Source organism: Monopterus albus, unplaced genomic scaffold, assembly GCF_001952655.1.
Source record: "Monopterus albus unplaced genomic scaffold, M_albus_1.0 scaffold6.1, whole genome shotgun sequence".
NCBI classification, from domain to species: Eukaryota; Metazoa; Chordata; class Actinopteri; order Synbranchiformes; family Synbranchidae; genus Monopterus; species Monopterus albus.
The window spans coordinates 1,461,094-1,483,135 of NW_018127886.1; the positions used below are offsets into that span (position 1 = coordinate 1,461,094).

Genomic DNA, 22,042 nt, shown 5'->3' on the forward strand with positions numbered 1-22,042 from the left:
CTTTGTAGATCAAAAAAAATTTTTTGTACTGGCGGAAACAGGCTTCCATACCTTTGTAGTATAGCCACAAAGGTTATAAGAAATGTTTTTTCAAAGCAACCCATCATTTCCACCAGCCAGTCACCAGGGAGCTCTCATCTGCTCAAAGTCAAAGGAGTGGCTACCAGAGAGAATGGGACAAAGAGAGCAAAAACCAAGTTTAACATCAGTTTGGCTTTTTGAGATGGAGAGTGTTAAAGGCAACCAGAGGACACAGATTTGATTCAGATGTGGGCTTATCCTTCTGGATGCATTAGCATCTAATGCTAACACATTTGTTTTGGTAACATTGGCAATTTAACACGGTCATGATTGATTTTGAATTGATATGACTTTAATCTGGGAATAATTTGAGCTTTGTGTAATGTTAGTACTTTGCTAGCCCCGTCTGAGACTATCGCCTCACTGTCAAACTCATCATTTGACCTTGTGCTGCTGCAATTCTGCCTAGAGCCGGGACTTAATGGTAGCTGAGGACTGGTGGCTACATTCATTATTGCTAGGAAACAGGGTGTGTCAGTTGTTTTGAGTCTGACTAGACCCTGTAGCGGCTGAAAATGTAGTCAATGCACCTTTAAGTACTTCATATAAACAGCAACTTGTGGGTTCGGTAGATGCAATTTCAATGTAGCTTCCCCAGCACAGGACATAAATCATGTGCTATGTTGCAGCAATGTCCAATATGAATGTAATTCATAGGGATACTGGGCTGCTTGTTTTCACAAAGATGGAATCTTTTCAACCTTATAAGGACCTTATTCTGTGCTTATGAATATAAATTTAATCCTGGGATAGAAAGAAAAGTCCAGTGAATAAATACACTCATACTCAGAGAATATCATACCATTATTTCAAGCTTTTGCTAATACCTTCTCATAGGCACAAAACTCTCTTGAGAAAAACAGGAATCTGAATGACTGATCTTGAAAGGAAAGAAGAATGAGCCTACTTTTCTTTGCAGCTAATAGGTTTTTATTCAAGGACTCTCCATTTGTCCCAGTGGTCTCTCTATTTCCTCTCACTCCCGGTCTTGCTATTGCTCTTGTGTGCAGTATCAAATCTATGCAAGTCACTGGGGAGCTGTAGACCTTTACCTGCTCTGGTTTGACTGTGCTAAAGGTCAGATATGAGAGGATCCCATACACTGATCTCAGATGTCAACATCGCCCGCCTCGCACAGCTTGGATTAAGAGGAAAGGAGATGATGGCTGCCAGGAAATCAGTTGTCCTCCAGGCTGTCAGTAACAGTCTGTATCTCTGTCAGGGGTGGTGTGTGTGTGTGTGTGTGTGTGTGTGTGTGAGAGAGAGCGAGAGCGAGAGAGAGTGGGAAGACATGTATATGCACGTGTGACTCTAATATCAGTACCCCACTGATCCTCCTCTCCCTGCAGTGTTTCTGCACACCTCTGATTGCTAGATGTGTATGCATGTGCGTGTATGGATTTATGGTTGTGTAGGTGTGTGTAACAACCAGGTGTGTGTCTCAGTCTCTTGCTCGCAGTGAGAGATTTCTGTGTTGACAGGGCTGATGATGTTTATTTTGGCAATATGCTGTTTGGGGCGGTGAGACACTGGCTGAGTGTGTGTGTGCAGGAGGGGTTATGCTCCATGAAATGCTGTGTGTGCCAAGTTGTGCATCTGAATTGCTGTTACACCCTGAACACAGCAGTCTGTATAATCTGTATAACAGGCATAATCGGGTGGTCTAAATGGGTGTGCGTGCATGCACTGTACGTGCATGTGTGGTATCCTCGAAAAGCCCAACGGGAACCAGGCTTAATTGTGGACCCACCCACACGCATATACACACACAGGCTCCAAACCTCTTGTACAGCCGGGTAAACATCTTCCAAACTGCGTCTACTAATTTGCATTAGTGCAAACATTTTTATAAGATGAATAACAGACTGCTCTTGTAATTCTTATATCACTATGACCATTGAATTGTTTGGCCACTGTTGTCTTGGATGAGGTTTTGTCTGTGAGATAGCACCCTACAGCTACATACAGCTGCTAGACAGTAAAATCAGTAACTGCTACCTCATCATTTATTGCCACCACAGGGAAACAGGGAATTTGTTTAGGTGTCTCGTATCTAACTTGGACCCTCCTGGCGCACAAACACAACATACATTTTATTCTTGGGCAAAAAAGTCCTTCTCTGCTTAACCATTTAACAGCCACCCCTGTTTTGGGGACTGTCTGGTACATACTGGATTTTCCTGATCAAGATTTTTTTGCCCCAATCCTGATCCATCCTTTTAAAATTAATTATCTGCCAATACCTAGTCTGTTCCTATATTTGTCTTTACTTAAAAGTTGATTAATATGACATCCTTTATCTTTCACGAGCTATTGATCCATATAGTGTAGGTCCCGGTTCAAACATTTTAAGTCCATAAGCTTTAAATTACTGTTGAGATCAGAGAATGCAAATCCTGAAATTGACGTGATGCGGTCAAGTGGAGAAAAGACATCACTCGGTTGGAGTGACCACAGTTTTCAAAGTTCTAGTGCTAGCATCCTGCAGGCTGAACAGTGGGTGGCAAAAGTTAAATTCATACTCTGTTTTACATCCCAGGATTCCCCATGTTAGGGGTTCGCTGAATTAAAGATGAGATTTCAAACAGCCATGTCACCATGTATGTATACTTTGTTTTGTTAACACACATCAGTGATGATGAGACATTCTTTTTTAAAACTTCTCTTTCTCTCTTTTCTTTATTTCTATAACACACATCTGCATGAGCCAGATAATTTTCAAAGGTTTTCAGCCTGGTTTGAACAAACTATTATCTTTCACCTCCATGTAAAACAGATTATAATACTGCCTAAACATGACCTGTTTGAAGTCTGCTTAAAATTGGAGGCTGTTTGACACCGAGGCTCACAGCTGTTAGTCTTTGATGAAACATAACTGTGACCTGCAACAAAAGATGAGGTATAACGAGTTGCTTCAATTACCACACATATCACACAATACGACGTACAAAATGATGTTCCCTGTGTATCTTTCAGCCTGGAGATGGATTGTCAAACTATCTATAGACAAGAGACTCTGATTTATACATTTTGAAAATTAATCCATGCAAATTCGATTAAAAAGAATGTGAAGCCAAGCATTTGCATGAGAGGGCTTGTATATGTAAGCGTGAAGATGAATGCCATGAACATGTTACAGAACAGGGGACTGGCACATTTCAAATCGCATGTGATGTTTGAAAATTATAGATTTGCTCATCTAATTTGCAAATGTAGAGGTGGCAGCACAGATGCTTACAAGAGATGTCACACTGACTCCTGCTAATACAATCACTGACTGAAGACCTCAGATCACAGGCGTGTGGGAGAGAGCACATTGTGTCTTTCATTAGTAATTTATAACATTTGTATTGGCTTGTTTTGGGGGAAAGGTGATTTGTCATTTTGTTCGCTATTTGCATGCAAATGTGTGTATGTATGTTTGGGTTCACAATTTGCCAGTCTGAGTTTGTATAAGTGAAAACTGTCGAACGTTTAAACTCTGGGGAGGAGAAAGTGTCATGAATGCAGAAGGAAGAGGGGGAGGAATAGAGGGATGTGGTAAAGGTAGAGAGAAAGAAATATATAGGGAGAAAAATCCCAAGTGAGAAAGCAGCCTGTTCATTAGCAGCACAGGAATGTGTGTGTGTTAGTGAGAGTGCATGCTGCTGTGTGTGTACACTGTGTAGCAGACTAACTAGGACACATTTTCCCACATTGAAGCAAAGTCAGATTTTTAACAATATTCTTCTTATCTAAGTACTTTTCTCATCACCTTTTTTTTACCTCTGCATGAAGTTTTCTGTTTGATGCATTCCACAGCATATCAGCATGCAGATCTACTTCACTGCTGCTGAGGTGCTGCAATGTTTGAACATGAGTACACAGCTTATATACACTGAGTTTTCGCCACACTACATCACTGACTTGTCAATTGTCATTCCTCAATAAAAGCGAGTACACGAGTGGTTCCATCTCAGGAAAACTTCACGGTGAGAGAGGCTAATTCAAATACATCCTGGAAGCCATTTGGCTCCTTAAACCTGCTTAATTCCCACAACCAGCACCCATAATCAAAATACTGACCTCTTTACTTTTACTGCTGAATATTGCATCTTCTAAATGTTACTTTTATTTGCTGCAGCATTTTTTTCAAGGCAGCAACTGTTTTAACCCTCAACTGGCTCTGAGCAAGACAAAAGACAAACTCGTGGATCCCTAAGATAGACATACTCACCTCAGATGTTTCCAAATTACATTCATAATCTTGGCTGTATGTTTTTTGGCATTGTGTTAAAGTTGCAGATTGAATTCAACTCAAGGAAGGGGACTGCAAATAGAGACTCTTATGGGTGGCTCTGTGTGTGTGTGTGTGTGTGTGTGTGTGTGTGCTTCCCTGATTGTGTATGGGAGAGATGTGTTACATTTGAGGAGACCAGTTTTCTGTGATCACAACTCTGATAAAGGCTGTGGGAAACCACACTCACAACAAGCCACCCTGGAATACCAACTAGACGAGCACACATTCTCTGGCTGTCTTTCTCTATGACATACATACAGATGCATACACATTCAGACACACACGCACACATGTACATGCCCACACATGACAGGAATGTTTGTCCATATTTATAGTTTCTCTGTCTCTGAATTTGATGAAGTGCCTTGGTGTCATTGCATTGCCTTGGCAATGTCACTGTTTTCTTGTCGTGCACATAATGCATCCATGGAAACAGATGCATGCATCTGCGTGTGTGTATATTTTACGGGCACATATGTGCATGAGGCCATGCAGTATAAATGATTTACTCAACTTAAAATGACAGTAGAGCAAAATCACTCTTAAACTCAGTTGCAGAAAAATTCTTTTTATACAAACTGACAGAGAGCAGAGTTTAAAGCCACTATAATCAATATTCTTTCAATAACAGTTGCATTCCAAAAACCCACTATACACTACCTGCTTAGTACTAAATGGCAGACAGATACAGTTATGACTAGCTGACAAACACAGTGGAGCACTTAGCATTTACCAGGTGGACAGAAAAGGTGAAAACATATCAACATTGTGTTCACAACTTGCTTTTTCTGCCTCCAAATGGCCAAAGCAATCAGTTATTACAGGGTTAAGAGAAACATTATATCAATGAATAAAAGATTTGACTTACGTAAACAAATTCTAATCTGACGATGCTTACAGTAAGATGGCAACAGTTACAGGGTCCTTGTTTGCACTGTTTTCTTTCACAAGTGAGACAGAACAAAAAGAGACATAACCAGAAAAGCTAAAATTGTTCGTCTGTTTGCCTCTGCTTGTTGCCAGCCCAGCTGCTGATCTGCCTGCTCCAGTGGCTTCGGTACGCCATTAACATGATTGGTGGAAGGATGTGCGTAGAAGTCAATAGCTCACCCTGATCTGTTGGCAATAACTTGTGATGGGAGCTTCGGTGTGTGTGTGTGTATGTGCCAAAACCTCACATCTGCCAAACTTACTGGCAGCGTAAAGAGATTCCTGCAGAGTTGAACTTCCAACGAAAGGCTGTACTGTGCTTAAACATCAAGACACTAACCTGCCTGTATCTATATGAGCTTATGATACAACTATGATGAACTGCACTTTATTCACGCTCACAGACACTCATGCAGCTATAAATATTCCAACAGGATGTGATATTCTTAGAATTTTTTGTTACTTCAGACAATAACAAATGGTACATTAGACAGTGGATTTGCATGTGTGTGTAACCGGAGCCCATCTACTGTTGCGTATGCTGATATGGCAACTGCTCCTGTGGTTAGCTGACTTGCACATTAAAAAGAACACACACACACACTGAACCTGTTCATTCTGGACAGCTAACAGTTAATTTGACACTGTAATTACAGCCAGTAATTATGGATCCATTCATCAGCCCTCATCCTCAGGGCATCGACCCACCTCCAACAATATCACCATGAGACACGGGGATGGAGAGAGGGAGAAGGGGAGGGATGAGGAGTGGAGGGAATGGAGAGGCACAGATAGAGGGATGCATAGAAGAAAAAGACCTGGCGGGGAAAAAACAGCAGATTGCAAGCAAATATGTGAGAAAGTGGATTGGAAGTTACACAGTGATTGGCAGGTGCATGTTTACGGGCCTGCAAGTGTGTATATGGGGACAGATTCATTCATGAATTTGTCCGCGCATGCTTCTGTGTGTGTGTGTTGTGTGTCCAGGCAGTTCGCCTTCCACCAGAGTCTTGTATTGACCTTACCTGCTGCTTCTCTGTTGCACCATTAGGATTTATTAGAAGTTATTCACCATTACTGCTCTGCTGCTGGTTGCAAACAGCACGCATATGAACCCACACACACACACACACACAAAGTGAACATACACATAGGCACACACAGAATCATGATAACCTGCATGAAAACAGCATGCAGACTCTGTGGTGACATAGGAATGCCAAAAAGAGTGATTTAGTGAGGAAACAGTCAGAGGTTAGGTTTGCTTTATTCTCTCTGTGTTTTTTTGTAATCAAGAAATGTCATGAATACCTCTGTAAGAATCATTATAACCCACCAGTAGACATGAAAGATTTGTTTACACATACACACACCCGTGTACATGAAGCACACACACACTTACAAGCATCCATCACTGTGAATCACTGATATCATTGCTCAGTGAAACTATTTTGAAATTCTGTAAAGTTTTACCACAGTGTGAAATTAAATACAGCGCATATTGTTTACTGCCCAAGAAGCAGCTTTTGTTGATGTGTTTTCACAGTAATTTAAGTTTTATTTCTGTTGTCATGTCAGTACTCCAAGAATTATGTTACTATAGAAACCCCGACTTCATGCAAACAGTGATTCTTTACAGAAAAATATTGACATCTTTGGTTTTGTTTGCTATATTTCCAGCTTATTTGCCTGATAGCTTTCATTGTATTATTTATTTGTACGGTTCCTGTACCAGACATGCAAAGAACAAATGAGCTCTTTAAAAAGACCTGCCCTAATTCCGGAAAACCTAAATTCAGACTTTGTTTCAGTTCACACAGCAACCCAGATTTCCACCATCATGATTAATTTTCTATGCAGTTACCAGCAACACTCATCTCGTTTTATTTAACGCTCTTTACAAATATCCCACTGCTTCTTAATAATGTTGCTTCATAAACATTTACCAAACTTGTAAACATTGAAATATCAGCATATGAGGTTCAAATCTCTATCAATTTCAAAAACATAGCTGTAATTTTCCTTAAAGACATGTCCATGGTGGTACATGTTTTTTCAGGGGCTGTTAGCAAAATTTTTTGTGGGGCTGTTAGCAAAATTTTTGTGTGTGTGTGTGTGTGTGTGTGTGTGTGTGTGTGTGTGTGTCAGCCTCAGTCTGACATACATAGGCGTACTGGGACCACACAAGCAGATGCTTCATTTAGGAAATTATGCATTTAGGGCACAGAAATAGGTCTTAACCATGGGAATTTAGGAGACTTACAGAATGAGACCAAAGAACACTGAAGCCATTAGTGAGATGCCCTGTTGTGATCCTTACATTGTTCTTAACAAACTCCTGCCCTCTGTGTTAATCATTAGAAAGTGAGCAGGAGACACCAAGATAGCGAAAAAGAAAAGCAAATAGAGAAGCTGCAGCAATTATCTTTTACCATTTCTCAGGCTTTAGTCCCCTTAAAGTGTTCATTAAACCAAGTCAGATGATTCTAAGGGCAGCTTGGACACTAATCATTATCTCCTGCCTCTCACCCACTCACATCGCTGATAGTCAAACTCTCACTCTCTCTCTTCCCGCACTTCCTCTGTAAAATGGAAAAAACAAAACAAAACAAAAAACAATAACAACAAGGAGAGTGGACTGGTGACTCCCATAATATACTTTCATCCCGCTCCATTGCTTTTCCCTTGCGCTCTCTCTCCCACATTTTTCTACATAAACTGTACTGTATCCAGCAGCACTGGCAATCCTCCTCTGACACACATGGCTGAATCCAGTTCTGAATAATGTTTTTCACACTTGGATTTAACATTCATGAGGTTCCCAATTGTCAGCATCTTGTCTTTTAATCTAGCATGATGAATTTTAAACAAAATATTGTGTGTGAGTCTGCCACACTGTGTACTCTCTATGTGCTTTTAAGTGTGTGTTCCTCAGTAGCAGAGCTTGGATTCTGATTGTATGTGTGCGCTGCCCTCTGTATGATCCATGCAGACCACTTCAATTTTGAATCTCCAGGGAGAAAAAGAGGTTTTCTTAAAGCATGTCATACAGTTGTTCAGCGGCTAATTCAGCTTGCTTTTATCTGGGTTAAATGCATGAAACTGCATGTCTTTTGTATGTTGCAAACTGTCTGTATGTCCAACCAAGAAAAATGACAGAACCTGTCATTTCTGTAAATGCTCCACATGTTTACATGCAAGTAACAATGCCCTTTAACAACTGTCTGCGCCAACTAGGGCTGCAACTAGCAGCTGCTTATGATAGTGCCAAATGACTATTTGTCGATTAAAGATATAGTTGGTGTTCCTGGAAAAAATAAGCAAGAGGAAGCTTGATTTTGAAAGTAGACAACCGAAAAGATCCCACCCTTTTGTTTTGACTTCTCTCCAAAGCCACTCCTCCAAAACACAATGCACACTGCAGCGCATACTGCCTGACTAACTATGGACCATAACAAACCCCCAAATGAAACAAAACCGATAATTACCTGTCCAGCAGAAGTAAAGCCACCATGGTGTCACTTTTCAGCCCCTTTTCTCCTAATTGTCGCCATCCTTCAAAAGCCACACCTATATTAATTCAGATTTTACTTCTTGCAACAGCTAACTTCTTTTTTAGTTGTAACTTTCTTGAATACGGGCTCTGTCCGTGACCGAAAGCCACTGTGGGTACGTTCTCTGCCATAGCTCGCTAGCTTTAGCTATAAAAACAGAGTGGTAACACGTCTGCCTGCCTTGTTGTCTGCCACGTCGGCCTTGTGGGAGACTCTTGGCTTGCACAATGAGTGCAAGGGCAGAGAGCGCGTCAGTAGGAAGTTCGGTTGACAGACAGATAGGCCATCCAATGGTTTTGCTTGGACCAAGTAAAATCTTTTTTCAGCCCTGCTGCTGCCACAGATAACAGAATTTTTTCTTTTTATTGATGGTGGATTTAATGTATTTGTTGCCATCTCTTTCATAAGAATTTCAAGAAATGTAAGAAAAAATGCTTCTGAAATGAATTGCCAAACACTATCTTCAACTTGGTCTACAAAACATCAGAAAATTGTGAAAATACCCATCACAGTTCCATAGAGCCCAAGGAGACATCTTCACGTCATGTTTTGTGCAATAAACAATGCAAAATGAAAGGTATTCCATTTAAAATCTGAGAAACAAGAAATTATAACTGGCATTTTTGCTTGAAAAATGACCTAAACCAATTAAATGATTATATAAATAGCTGCATATTAAATATATATTTATATAGTGTATTACATGCAGTAATTTCTCCAGTTCTAATAAACATACATGTTGGGGAAGTGACAGGCAAAGCATTTATGTCAGAGTTGAAGACGGGTAGGAGAGAGGAGAGAGGCAAAGAGAGAGAGAAGTGGAAGGGGAAGAGAAACTCAATCTAAATATACCGGGTGAGGGCAGTGGAGAGGAGAAAAAGTGCCGGTCAGTGCAATGAAAAATTAAGTTGGGAGGCACAGGAGAGAGTAGAGCACAGAAAGGGAGAGAGAAAGTGCTTTTACTGCCAGTCACTTTCACCTGTCTCTGTCTGGTAGATGGACGGTTTAAATCTGAAGGATCTTCCTCTGTTCTCTTCCTCATTGAACCCATAACCAATTAAATGGCTGCACATGGTCTCAGCCTGGTGTTCCTTCACAGTACTGGTGGCTGTTTGTTTTATACTCTTTGACTCTTACAGTGACGTTGCTTGTTCAGTATGGTCAGCTCCTTGGAGTAAAACTGTTTTATTTTTAAATGGTGTTCTCAATCTGCAGAACAATCACTAAACATTTATCAACAATGCATGATGCCACAGTGTCAACAAAGTCTTATGGTGTTGGATGACTTTCCACTTTACTCATCTAGTGCTGTAATAATCCCAACCAAGAGCCTACAAAACAAAAAAAAAAAAAAAAAACCTGATTGAAATTGAATAAAAGAAACAATTTCTTCCCTCTGGATTATTGTTTTCATCTGTGCTCTCCCATGCTTCGTGTTATCCTTGCTCCCTGCATCAGGGACTGAACTGTGGATGTCATTTGCATTTTTCTTTAATATATTTTCTTAATTCCAGAGCTTTAAGAGATCCCTACTTTGCATTTTTTTATTTAGTTCAAAGTGCTTTTTTCTGTTATTGCTCAAGAACCATGCAGAAAATTGAAGTGTAGTCAAAATGTCATAGATAGATATAAAAGTGGCGCGCTGTGTAGTCTATGGAGAGAGAGACTTTGATGTTATTTTTGCAGTGTTAGGCTAGCTTTTAGTTATGGCGCAGCTCATGCCTGTAGGTGAGAGCTGGCTATTCCATTTTTCTTTTATTGTGTGGTGCTGCTGGACTTGTGGACGATAGAAAGGCTCAGACAACATAACTGCGTTTGCCACCTGGATCTGCACTGTCAGCAGACATACTGCAGTGGTGTGTTGTTAGTGTGTGTGTGTTTGACTGGGGGATGTTTTAGGGGTGGCTGTGTTGTGTGTGGACGATGGATTTGTAGTGACATCAGGATCATACCTCACAGTGCAATGAATTTTCCAGGTTAGCACAGCGAGCAGCAACGACAGAGCAAAACAGGAGAGAGGAGATGGAGGATGACACCCTTGGGTCAAATCAAGCTTTAGGGATGTTAGGGACACACATGAAGCAGCAGCAGTTTAAACCTGATTTGAAAGATGGAGATGTCAAATCTCAAAAGTCATTGAAGTCATAGAGTACGGTAACTAGTGAGAGACAGATAAGAGGTTGAGAAATGAAGAAGGAAAGGGCCAAAAGCTTTCCACTCCTCATTTTCACACACACACTTGTATTTCGAACCCTAAAACCAAGTCTTAACCCTCAAAAAGCTGTTTCAAAAACTGAGGAGCAGCCAAAATAGCATCACTTTCCAAAAATGTCCTCACTCTCTAGCAAAAATACATTTTTGATCCTCACTCTGTACCAAAAAAAATACTTTTTTGGTCCTCACTATATAGCAAGTACAAGAACACACACACACACGCACACACACACAGACACAGTATTGAGTTTCTACAATGCTTGTTAAATTGCAGTCTTAATTTGGAGCCACTGGCTTTCTCTACAGGTCACATGGAGTAAATTTATCCACAAAGGCCAAACTCCAGAATTCATTAATGAAACACACATGAACTGCACACACACATGCACACACACACACACGGTCTTGGCAGCATGAGGGACGCCTAATCAAGCTGATACCGCCTGAGGTTACAATTAGATTAGAAATCCACAGTCCTTACTACAAAACAAACCCTTCCACTACTGTAAGTCACAAGAATGCACAGATTTCCTCTGACAAATCATCATACTGTTGTGTTCTGTCCATTCACATTCATCTTTTGCTGTGTGAGAACTTAGTCTGTGTGTGTATCACTGGAGAAATATTATAATTTTCTTCTGGTATTGCAGTAATGTCTTCTTACTAACATTTAGGGCTGGATAAAAATATTAAGTTTCTGATTAAGATTCTTATTTGAATGACTTAGTATCAATTCTTAAAATCTAGAGATCAGTCTTTGCTTTTGTGCCTTTTTTTAGTAAGCATATATTACATCTGCTCCAAATGTTGTGTTAGGTTTATAAATACCACCTGGCAATATTAAAACTGGTATAAAACATAGACTGGCAGGGAAAAGCAGAGAAATTATGACCAAGTAAAATGGTAAGCGGGTATGGATGGACAAAATGTTAACATAAGCATGTTAACATGCCCACTATGACAGTGCTAACATACTTATACTTATATATAATTGTAGCATGTTAGCATGCTAACACTCGCTATTTAGAGCCAAATACAGAACACACCTGAGGTTAAGAGGAATGTCAAGTTATCTAATCAAATACTGGGCATTAGTACCAAATTTGATGGCCTCTGGCCAGTAGCCAGTGTTGTAGTGCACCAGTCCAGAGCTTGGACTCGAGTCCGACCTGAATTTAGATTTGACTTGACTTGGTCTTGAAGACTGATTACTCAGACTTGGACTCAAGCATTGACTGCCTTCGGACTCGGAAGTTGGAGGAAGACACTTTTTTTTTCTTGTTTATGAAAAAAGAGGAACTGATACCAGGGATGAAGGACAGCTGAGACCTACTCAATGCACCTCACTATCTGGGAGCTGAAAAAGGTGCTTCACATGCTTGATGGATGTTTGTTCTTATTCTTTTATGTTTTAAGGCAACTGACATGATCAAGAGAGAGTGATTTGGTGATCAAATGAAGTTTGTGGCGCTACGCTTTGATGGTAATAGCAAGAACTGCAAGCATGCCATTATCTTTACTAAAGTGAATTAGTGCTGAATCACCATTATGCGCAAATTATACATCAATAATAATCATGAATAACCTAATTTTACACATGATCCATAATGATAAAGACAGAAAAACAGAAATAACCTATATAGCAAAATAATATATTTTAAATTTTTTAGACTAAACCCCCCCAAAATTTCACAAATCATGTTTTCAGGGGAGCTCGTCCTAGCTCCCCCATAGTTCACACCATGCCTTTGCTGTCACTGCCAGAAAAATAAAAATAAAAAAGATCTGCTTTATGTGATGTTGACATGAAAAGTGGCTGCACATAAGCTTGTTCTGTATATTAATTATTTAAGAATAACATAAAAATTATGGTTAAATTATGTCTTACAATTTTAAAAAAGAAAATTAAATTGAGGGGTAATAATAAATTATGATGGAATTTTTATGACCCTGTCTGTTAAAATGATGGACAATGTCTGGCTGACCTCTGCAATACACTGTTAGAAAGTTTGGAATATAAAATGATGAGGGCTGTGTTTAATGTAAAGCTTGATCAGGGACTCAATTCAGACTCAGCTTGGATTATTTTTGTGGTGACGTGGACTCGAACACTTTGGACTCTACTATAACACTGCCAATAGCTAGACAGATTGTTCAAAAGTTGAAATGTGAGCCCTATTACTGTGCCAGAGGAAATGTCGGGGGCTCAGTAAAGTCATCAGGACACATGAATTTTTGTAAGAGTTTGAATAGCACAGCAAGTTACTGTGGTTATTCTAATGACCTTAGTCGCCCCATAGGCGACTGAAAAACATAAATGGTAACTTATAGGGATAATCAATTTCACCACTAGTTGGTGCAGACGTCTTTTCTTACAGTTAATGACACCAGAGTTAATTGCAATCAAAACAAATAGATCGGGTGTAAAAGTGTGTGAAAGAAGATTTTACTTAGAGCAGTGCTGCACAACTTGCTGTCTTGAAACAATTTATTTTCACATACAAATTATTTTTTGACATAGATTTAAATCAATCCTCAATATTCCATTTTTATGGACAGGGGATAATTTTTTGGCACTGTGTATCTTCTGATAGCAGAATCATTTCATGTTAATTGCTGCGGTGTCTGATGTAGAAAGTACAGGCACTGCATTTTCCAAATGGCAGATATCTCAGGAAGCTCCTTGAATATTTATGTATTTCCACTACATTTTTCTCCTTGACTACTGGGAGCTCAACCAGAGCTCATATGCCTGTGAGATGTCTGTCCGGCTTTAGCTAAGATGCATACAAACATTCATTCCCACACGCATGCACACAAATACAGACTGGAGCTATAGAGGGGAAGCTGATCAGCCGCGTAGAGTGGGGAGGGGATTCCAATGGGACTAATTAAAGGGATGGAACAGACTGCAGAACTCATCGGAGACCGTCACTCTTTCTCCAACTCTAGCTCCTTTCGTTCTCTTCTGCTCCTTTGTGTTTGGTTAATGAAAGTTACATTATCCAGGGTTAAAGAATCCAATGCTGCTATTCATACCAGCACATATGATCAAAAAAGTATAGGAATTTGTATCTGATGTCTAATTTTATGAACACAAGCATGGGAACAACACAGAAACAGATGTAAACAAGTGTGCATACAAGCATACTGTATGTTAAAATTATTCGTAACTCACACCATGGTTTTTGTTTATCGATGCATAAAATCAGCTGTTGTTTGTGAGTCTGTGCTGACACTGTATGCGTGAGCACGAGTCACCATCAGCTGCTGAGTTCTATACTGATGGAGAGTCAAGCTGTTCTGATGTTATTGATCAGCACCCTATGTTCCTGAGCAGTCACAGACACACACGCACACACACAAGGCCGCCTCCTCTCCCCTCCTTTCCCTGATTCTCGCTCTTCTTACTTCTTTCTGAATCCATTTTTATATCACACACCCACTCGTTCTGTGGCAGACAGACCAAACAACCAGCTATAATAAAGTGGCATCACATCATGACAAACACTGCTGTGTGTCTAAATGAGCTGGAGAGGAAGCAGGCAGCTTCTCTGCTTTGATTCCTAATTATTTACTACAAGCAGAGCATAGGTGAGGGCAGGAGGAAGGGGGTAAGAGCCAGAGAGGAGGGGAGAGTGTAAAGGAAGACTAAAGGAGACAAAAAGAGATGAACTGGAGAAAGGATGATAAATGACAATATAGTATTCTGTGTGTGTGAGTGCAATGCCCTCTAACCAGAGAAAGCCTTGGCTCAGCCTGTCTGGCTCTGCAGTTTCTCCCAGCTTTAGAAATGCCTGGCTACATAGCCAGATGACTCACACACCCAGCTCAGAACTCAAGCCAGGGCTTACACACACACAAACTTCCTCATGGCAAATGTGCTCACACACATGCATGCAGTGATACATGCCCAAATAAAACACATCAGCATATATTCAGGTGTGTGAGTAATCTTGGCTGCGATCAACTAATTTACCCAGACTCCTGCAGAAACCTGGAAGGTTTGGTTTGCTTTACTTGCATTATCATATATTTGCTCAAAAGTATTTCAGAAGAATCTTTTAGAATCTTTGACTTTGCTACACCTTTGGCTTACTGGAAAAGTACTTGCCCTACTAATGTATATAAAGTATTTAAAGAGTGACGTTAATGCCAATATGGACAAACGTCCCAGTAACAGAACCATATAAAGACAGAAAACAACTGTTTGGAGAGTCTGGAGTTGGAAAGAGACTGAAAGCATAAAAGTGAGTGTTGTAGTAGTTTACTGAGCAGATCTACATCCCCCAGACTAGTCAGATACATCACTTTCCTTTTTTTTAAAAATGTGAATAGGATGTGTTCAAGGTAATGTGGGTTGATTAGTTTCTTTTCATGTAGTGTCTTAGTCTCATCGATTTGCTTTTGCTTTGCTAGCCTCCTGCAATTATATATTGTGTTGTTATACACACATATACATACTGTACACAAATTCACAGTTTCCCCGATGGAGAAAGAGAGTTTATTTGTTTATGACACAAGACTGTTGTTGTACTTTGTGCTTAGAATATAAAGTGCTTTAAACATATGCATCCCTGATCACTTCAGTGTAAAAACCTGCCAGCATTTGGACAGACACATATACACACAACAAGAAATTCTGCATATTTTGGGTTGTTTACTCATCATCATGTTTGCATCTCCCACAAAGTAATATAATAGAACAACAAAATCAATTTTTTAAACTATATTGCTAACTAACAATAAGACAAAAGCCTTGTTTTATTAGGAAATATTCATTATTGTTTTTATTGCAAGGTTTTTTTTTGTATTTGAGAGTTTGCACGTGTGTGTTCTCAGCAGACATTTGTGAGACCTGATTAAGTTGCAAAAAATTCAGACCACTTTGTTTTGGATTATAAAACTCTTCACTCTACAGATGTCTTCTGTTTGCAGCTTCCAACATACTGTATGCAAACACAACAGCTAATCAGCTAAATGATGTACCCGATATTAACAGAACTTGGATAATCTCTGTTTTTATGCGGTTTTCCTGTTGACTGCCAAGATAGAGAATTAAACCTAGTTTCCAAAACTATACGTAATGATAGCCTCCTAACACTGCTCTCTTCTCATCCCTCCCTCTCTCTGTGTGTCTCTCACCATCTCCTCTTCTGTTTGAATGTGTTTGTTCTAAAATATAACTTTGCCAGTGTAAATAATTTTTTTCTGTGGTGAGACAGAGAAGTGCCACAGGGAGTCTGTGAGTGTTGGTTGTGTCTATATATTTTATATTTGTCTTAGAAAGTTCTTTAAGGTGTATACATGTTGGTTTTAACAAGACTAGGAGTCTACAGCCGTGCTAGTGGCTCTGCCAGGCTGTACTTGAGCACAGTGGTCCTGTGAGCCAAATGCTAACATCAGCATGCTAATACTCACAATAACAAAGCTGAGAAGTTTATGTCAAGCAGGTATAATGCTTAAAGGCACAGGTGTTCCTGACTGGGAATGTCAGCTTTGCGCATGTATGATCATAAAACAAAGTATTGGAAAAGCTGACGTTTACCTGATGATGGTGCTAAATTAAAAGTCAGTGGGTTATAACTTAGGATCACACTGTATTCTGCAAGAAGACAGAACATTTTCTAAGAATTCAGTTTGTTTCATCCATTATTTCTCAGCCAGGTACAGGGTAATAAACTCAAAACGTTTCACCTGTGTGTCACTTTAAAGAAGCATCATCCTGATGAGGTACATATCTGAACCACATTTTATTGTAACCCACCCAAATATCAAGATATTTTGCTCAACAAAGCCACAAATGTGAATTTACCATCAACCACTTAAAAAATGTAAGGCAATGACTATTTTAATTATTTGTTTATGTGTGTCCTTTAATAGTTTATGTGTATTTTCGCTTCCTTCTGGCAGAATGCGGGAACGAGGTCCTTGCATTTGTGGAGTAGGTGTGTGGAGTCTACTGCTGTCCCTCTGTCTGGCCTCTCTTACACATGCACACAGGAGCCACACAGGTAAGTCGATGTATGTGCTCTATGGGTGTGTGTGTACAGCATCTATTTCGCTGAATTGGTCAGTGTCTGTGTACAGCACAATATTGGATTTATTATAGATTACCACTGCGGGCAGCCATTGCAGCCAATTTCTTTTCACATGTTGTAAAGTTAGGGTGAACAGACTGTGTGCTACCCATGGGAATGCAGAGGTTTGATTCACAATGAAATACGAGACTACAGAGGCAGGTTGCCAGGAAGAACACACAAAAAGTTCTTCAATAAAAGGAAGAGGAATAAGAGTAATCCATTTAAAAAAAAAAAAGGTCTTATCAGTTCAGGGACTTTCTCGTCTTTGCAGTCCCATCGGGGTGGGGCGACTCTTGATAACGCCTGTAGGTTACAGCACAAACAGTTAGCGGTGAGCCTTATGGATTAGGAATCCCTGGTTGCATGATACCCCTCTCATGTGGGCCAAGTGGATGAGTGACTACTGTGATTGAACCCAACAGCTTCTTACTATTTTCCAGTTCATTTCCTGTGTGAAGGTTGGGTATCTTCACTTCTTTGGTTCACTTGTGTGACACTGAAAATTATCTATCTCTGGGAAAAAAAAAGCTTTAGTGGAAAGCACACTGTACCCGACACCTGCACATGAACAAGCACTTTTTATGTGCCTGAAGCTATGCCTGTGCAGTTCAGTTACGAACATAGTGTATATGGGGGTTTGTGAGACTGTTTGTGATCCCTGTATGCATATGCTAAGAACTTCGCAATGATGATGCGACATGCTTTTGTTATAATGTTGACCATAATGATCTTAGTTTAGCATGTTAGCATACTACCTTATACTAATTAGCACCAAAGCAGTCTGACTGAAATGTTATTAATTAGGTCATAAACCAAAATAGTGGAAAATTTTCAATTTAGAGTCAGTGATGGCACTGGACAAAAATTCAGAGGATCCCAACAATAGTGTGTCTTAAAAAAACTAGAAAAGTAATAGAACAAGATTAGAAAAAGCAGAATAGAACAAGAATTAGACTAAAAACAGTTTTAAAAAAGTAAGTGTTAAGAGACTTATTGTACTTAGTGAGACTGAAGCAGTTACAGATGTGCTTCAGAGTGAGGGGACTCCATTTAGAAGGCACTGTCACCCTGGGTCTGGTGCTTGGTCCTGGACGGTGAAGACAGAAGGTTGATACTGAAGGTTGATACTAAGGAACAGAGACTATAGGAAGGAGTATAGTGGTGGAGGGAGTTTTAGAAGAACCAGTGAAGTTTGAATTAAATCTGTGGTGGGACGCAGAGTTAGTGGAGGTGCAATTACATTGCTATAAAATGTTTCAGGTATATTGCTCATCCAGATCATGAGTACAGATGAATATAATCAGTCTGTTGTAAATGAAAGAAAGCAGAACCCCAAGAGACTCCCTAGGCCCCAAATAGCTCCTAAAGAAATGACATCCTCCACTGAGTCTGGATTTTGATAGCACTAAACTTGCAGATCTTTGGCGTTCTAGGGGTTTTCAGGCTAATTTCAAGATACTCCTCCACACTTAAGGAGTAACAAAAGCCTAATGCAGGGATATAACTAACATGTTAAAAAAGACATATTGAGTTAAAATAATTATTAGCAATGACAAAAATGCTTAAGGACAAAACCAAGAAGTGATGACAGTGGATTTTGTGTTTGGTTTGAGCACACATTAAATAAATACATAAACATAAAAATGATAAGCTTTGGCTTCGGCCTTCATGTCATGAAGGAGTGGCATGTACCAGTTGGTCTTTATCTGAACTGGTTTGTCTTTGTCACTGCTATTACTGTTGCCTGACAGATGTTTATACTGCAGTCAGTGTTTCATGTCTTGCCTTGTACAGCTGTTCCATCAGTGGATGACTGAAAGGGAAAACAGTTTGATTCTTTTCTTTAAAACCCTTCTAACTAACTTTTGTCCTCAAAATCTCGACTGTTAGCGAGAAACAAAAAAAAAAAACTCAGGTGGTAACCCCTCCTTCTCTCTCTTTCTCTCCATTTAACTTTGTCCCTCCTGCCCTGTCTGTGAAACTACGTCACATGTGAAACTACAGCCGGAAACAGACTCAGCACTGAGGCAGCTCAGCAATAATATGTACTGAACAAAGCCCATAGAGCCTGCGGTTTTCTGTGATACTGCAGTGACAAGGGTCCTTTTTTCCTACCTACTGTAAATTAGCAACACAAGCAAATTATACAGAGGAATGTTTTTTCCCAGTACTAATGTTCTGGCCACTATCGCATCACTTTCAATGTTATGTAGTTGACACACATAACGTTAAGGTAAATTATATGTGAAATGAGAGAAATTACATGATACGCTTTGATAGTTCAACAAACTGCCCACATTTCTAACTGTGTTGATGGTGTAAATTTTAACAACGTCTCATTAAAATGTTATATAGACTGTTGCGTTATGTCTGATATAAACTAACCGTGTGACCTGGGCCAAAGCTGAGCAAAAATTAGCAAACTGAGCAAAATGACTTCATTCTAGGAAAATGGGCTGATTTCTGCTAATTGGACATCAAAACACTAACATTGCATTCAGTTGGAATGACAACCAGAATAATTCAATACAAAAGTGAGTCATACTGGTTTTAAAAACATATCTTATAACGTCGGATCATCGGGGCGTGGAAGACGTGTGGTGCAGATTTTAACAAGTGGCCACAGAAGGAAAGAAATAAACACAAGGCCTGAAGATAGCAGAGCAGGGTGGGGGTGGAGTTTTTTGTTTTACAGCAGGGAGGCAAAACTTCTAGACAATATTTTACTTGATTTACAAAAATGTGTGCTAAATCTTAGATTATCTAAGATTTAATTCTTCAAAATGAATGTAGCATCTTACATTAGTATCTTACATCCTTTGGTCTTCTCTGTAGCAACTGAAAATGTCTCAATATTATTCCTTCTTAGACACTACAAGATTCTTTGTAGAATGTGTCCTTGATGGAATGTGAGTACCTATAAGCACGGGTTCGTGCATGTGTGCGTTGTGCCTGTTTGTGCGTAAGACTGACTGTGCTGTTCTCTCGCTGCCAAGCATGATCTGTTCCTTCATAGAGGGATTCTTGAGAAGGCAAGGGCATTTTCATAAAAGTAAGGATGGTTAAAAGACATGATGAGAAGAAGGAGATTCTCTTATTGTGGTGCATCACCGTGCTTTCAGTGAAGTGCTGAGGTCTGCATAAAACAAATAAAATGTTGAAAACACCAGGTGAGAGAGATGAATGGCGAAGTCACACAATACGAAAAGTTTAGTTATGGCTTTGTGTCACTGACGAGGTTGTCACAATTATTTTATAATACTTACCTCTGAAGAAACAATGACAGTGACAGTAATGACAGTGACAGTAATGACAGTGACGGTAATGACAGCGTTAGCATTGCTGGCGACACAGTTGTACAGACAGTACAGAAAGCTTTGGGAACCTTTCAGGGTTTCCAAATTTAGTTGTTTCAGTCTCACGTTAAAATTGATTAATTTACACATAATACTCCACAATGATAAAGTGAAAATAGGTTTTTCAAGTGTTTTGAAAATGTATTAAAAATAAAAGACTGAAATATCCCATTTACATATGTATTCAGATCCTTCACTTAATACCTAGTTAAAACACCTTTCGCAGCAACAACAGCCTCAAGTCTCCTTGAGAATGAAACTACAAGCTTGGCACCTTTGCTTTGGAATTTTCTTCCATTTTTCTTGGCAGAATCATCAACCGAGGTCAACCAGGATGGATTGGGAGCATTGCCGCACAGCCATGTTCAGGTCTCTCCAAAGATGCTCTAATTGGTTCAAGTCCGGACTCTGGCTGAGCCACTCCAAAGTTTTCTTGGAGTATATTGAGTTCTCAGTTTAAAAGGTCATAAAAATATATATAAACAATGCAAGCCAGTTGTATCCATATTTATTTTAGTACAAGTACACATGAGAATTGGTGTGATCTCGTGGGATTTACAGGCTTGTCTGCTGCCAGAACTTCCAGTCATGAAGTGTGTTGCCCACAGAGTTTGATCAGTCCTTAGGTTTGTGCTTCTTCCCAATTGTCTAAGACTAAAATCTGCTGGAAACAGACATTAAGTGTGGCCTGTCCAGTCTTAGCAGGTTTTAGCCAGCCATCGAGTGTGTGCCCAGCTTTAGGCCAGAACAGAAAAACATGCCTCTCCTTCAGCATCGCTGCCTCTACATCTGCTATACCATCCATCCTCCTGTCTTTTTCTCTTATTCACATACTTTATTATGATCATACAGAAAATTACAGGCTTTATACCCAGACTACAGTGTTCTAATGTTCTTAAGTGGAATGCAGATCTCTTGCAGTGAAGACAGTTTATTTGACAACAAACAAGGTCTTGGTTAAATGCCTTAGTGGCTTTACCAAGACACTTGGAGAAACAGCTTGGCTTGGTTTTTGAAGTAAAGCAGAACAGTAATTATGCTGATCACTTCTCCACACACTGTCAAGTCATTGATTCTCAGTCTATAGGTTGCAATCTCCATACATCTACACTGATTAGAGGCTCCTAAGAACTTAACTTACCCTGAAAGGCTTGCTGTCTCTCAAGAAGGTGAAATAGAGATGTAAGGACAAAGACTTAACTGTATAGCGATACTAACATGAACTACTCTCATGCAAAGTTCAGAGGAACATGTGCATTCAGTCAGGCATGCACACAGGCCAGTAAATGCACACATAAAGACACACAAACACATGCACACATACGCATGCACACTCAAATAGGCTCTCTAATGTGATGTGTGGAGACAGGCTGTCTGCCCTTCTTAGAGGCTGCTCCAGGGCAAAGTTGCAGTCCATGCTTGGTCTACAACATGGCTCCATATGGCTTGTGAAAAATTCAAGTGAAAATTACAAATGTGAAATGTTTCATGCTGACAAACATCCCAACATTCCTTACCACATTTAATTCGCTGGTCAAGAGATAG

At 39.8% G+C, this 22,042-nt stretch overlaps 1 protein-coding gene across 1 annotated transcript in view; it reads left to right on the forward strand.

Annotated features, from left to right (window-relative positions):
- The window catches only part of LOC109968437 (protein FAM19A2-like), an 83,116-nt gene that overhangs the window by 24,331 nt on the left and 36,743 nt on the right, over positions 1-22,042 (forward strand). Inside the window, exon 2 of the mRNA XM_020614708.1 lies at positions 16,972-17,072. Coding sequence (XP_020470364.1) covers positions 16,973-17,072 — 100 coding nt within the window. The 5' untranslated portion in view covers position 16,972. The remainder of the gene's footprint in view (positions 1-16,971; positions 17,073-22,042) is intronic.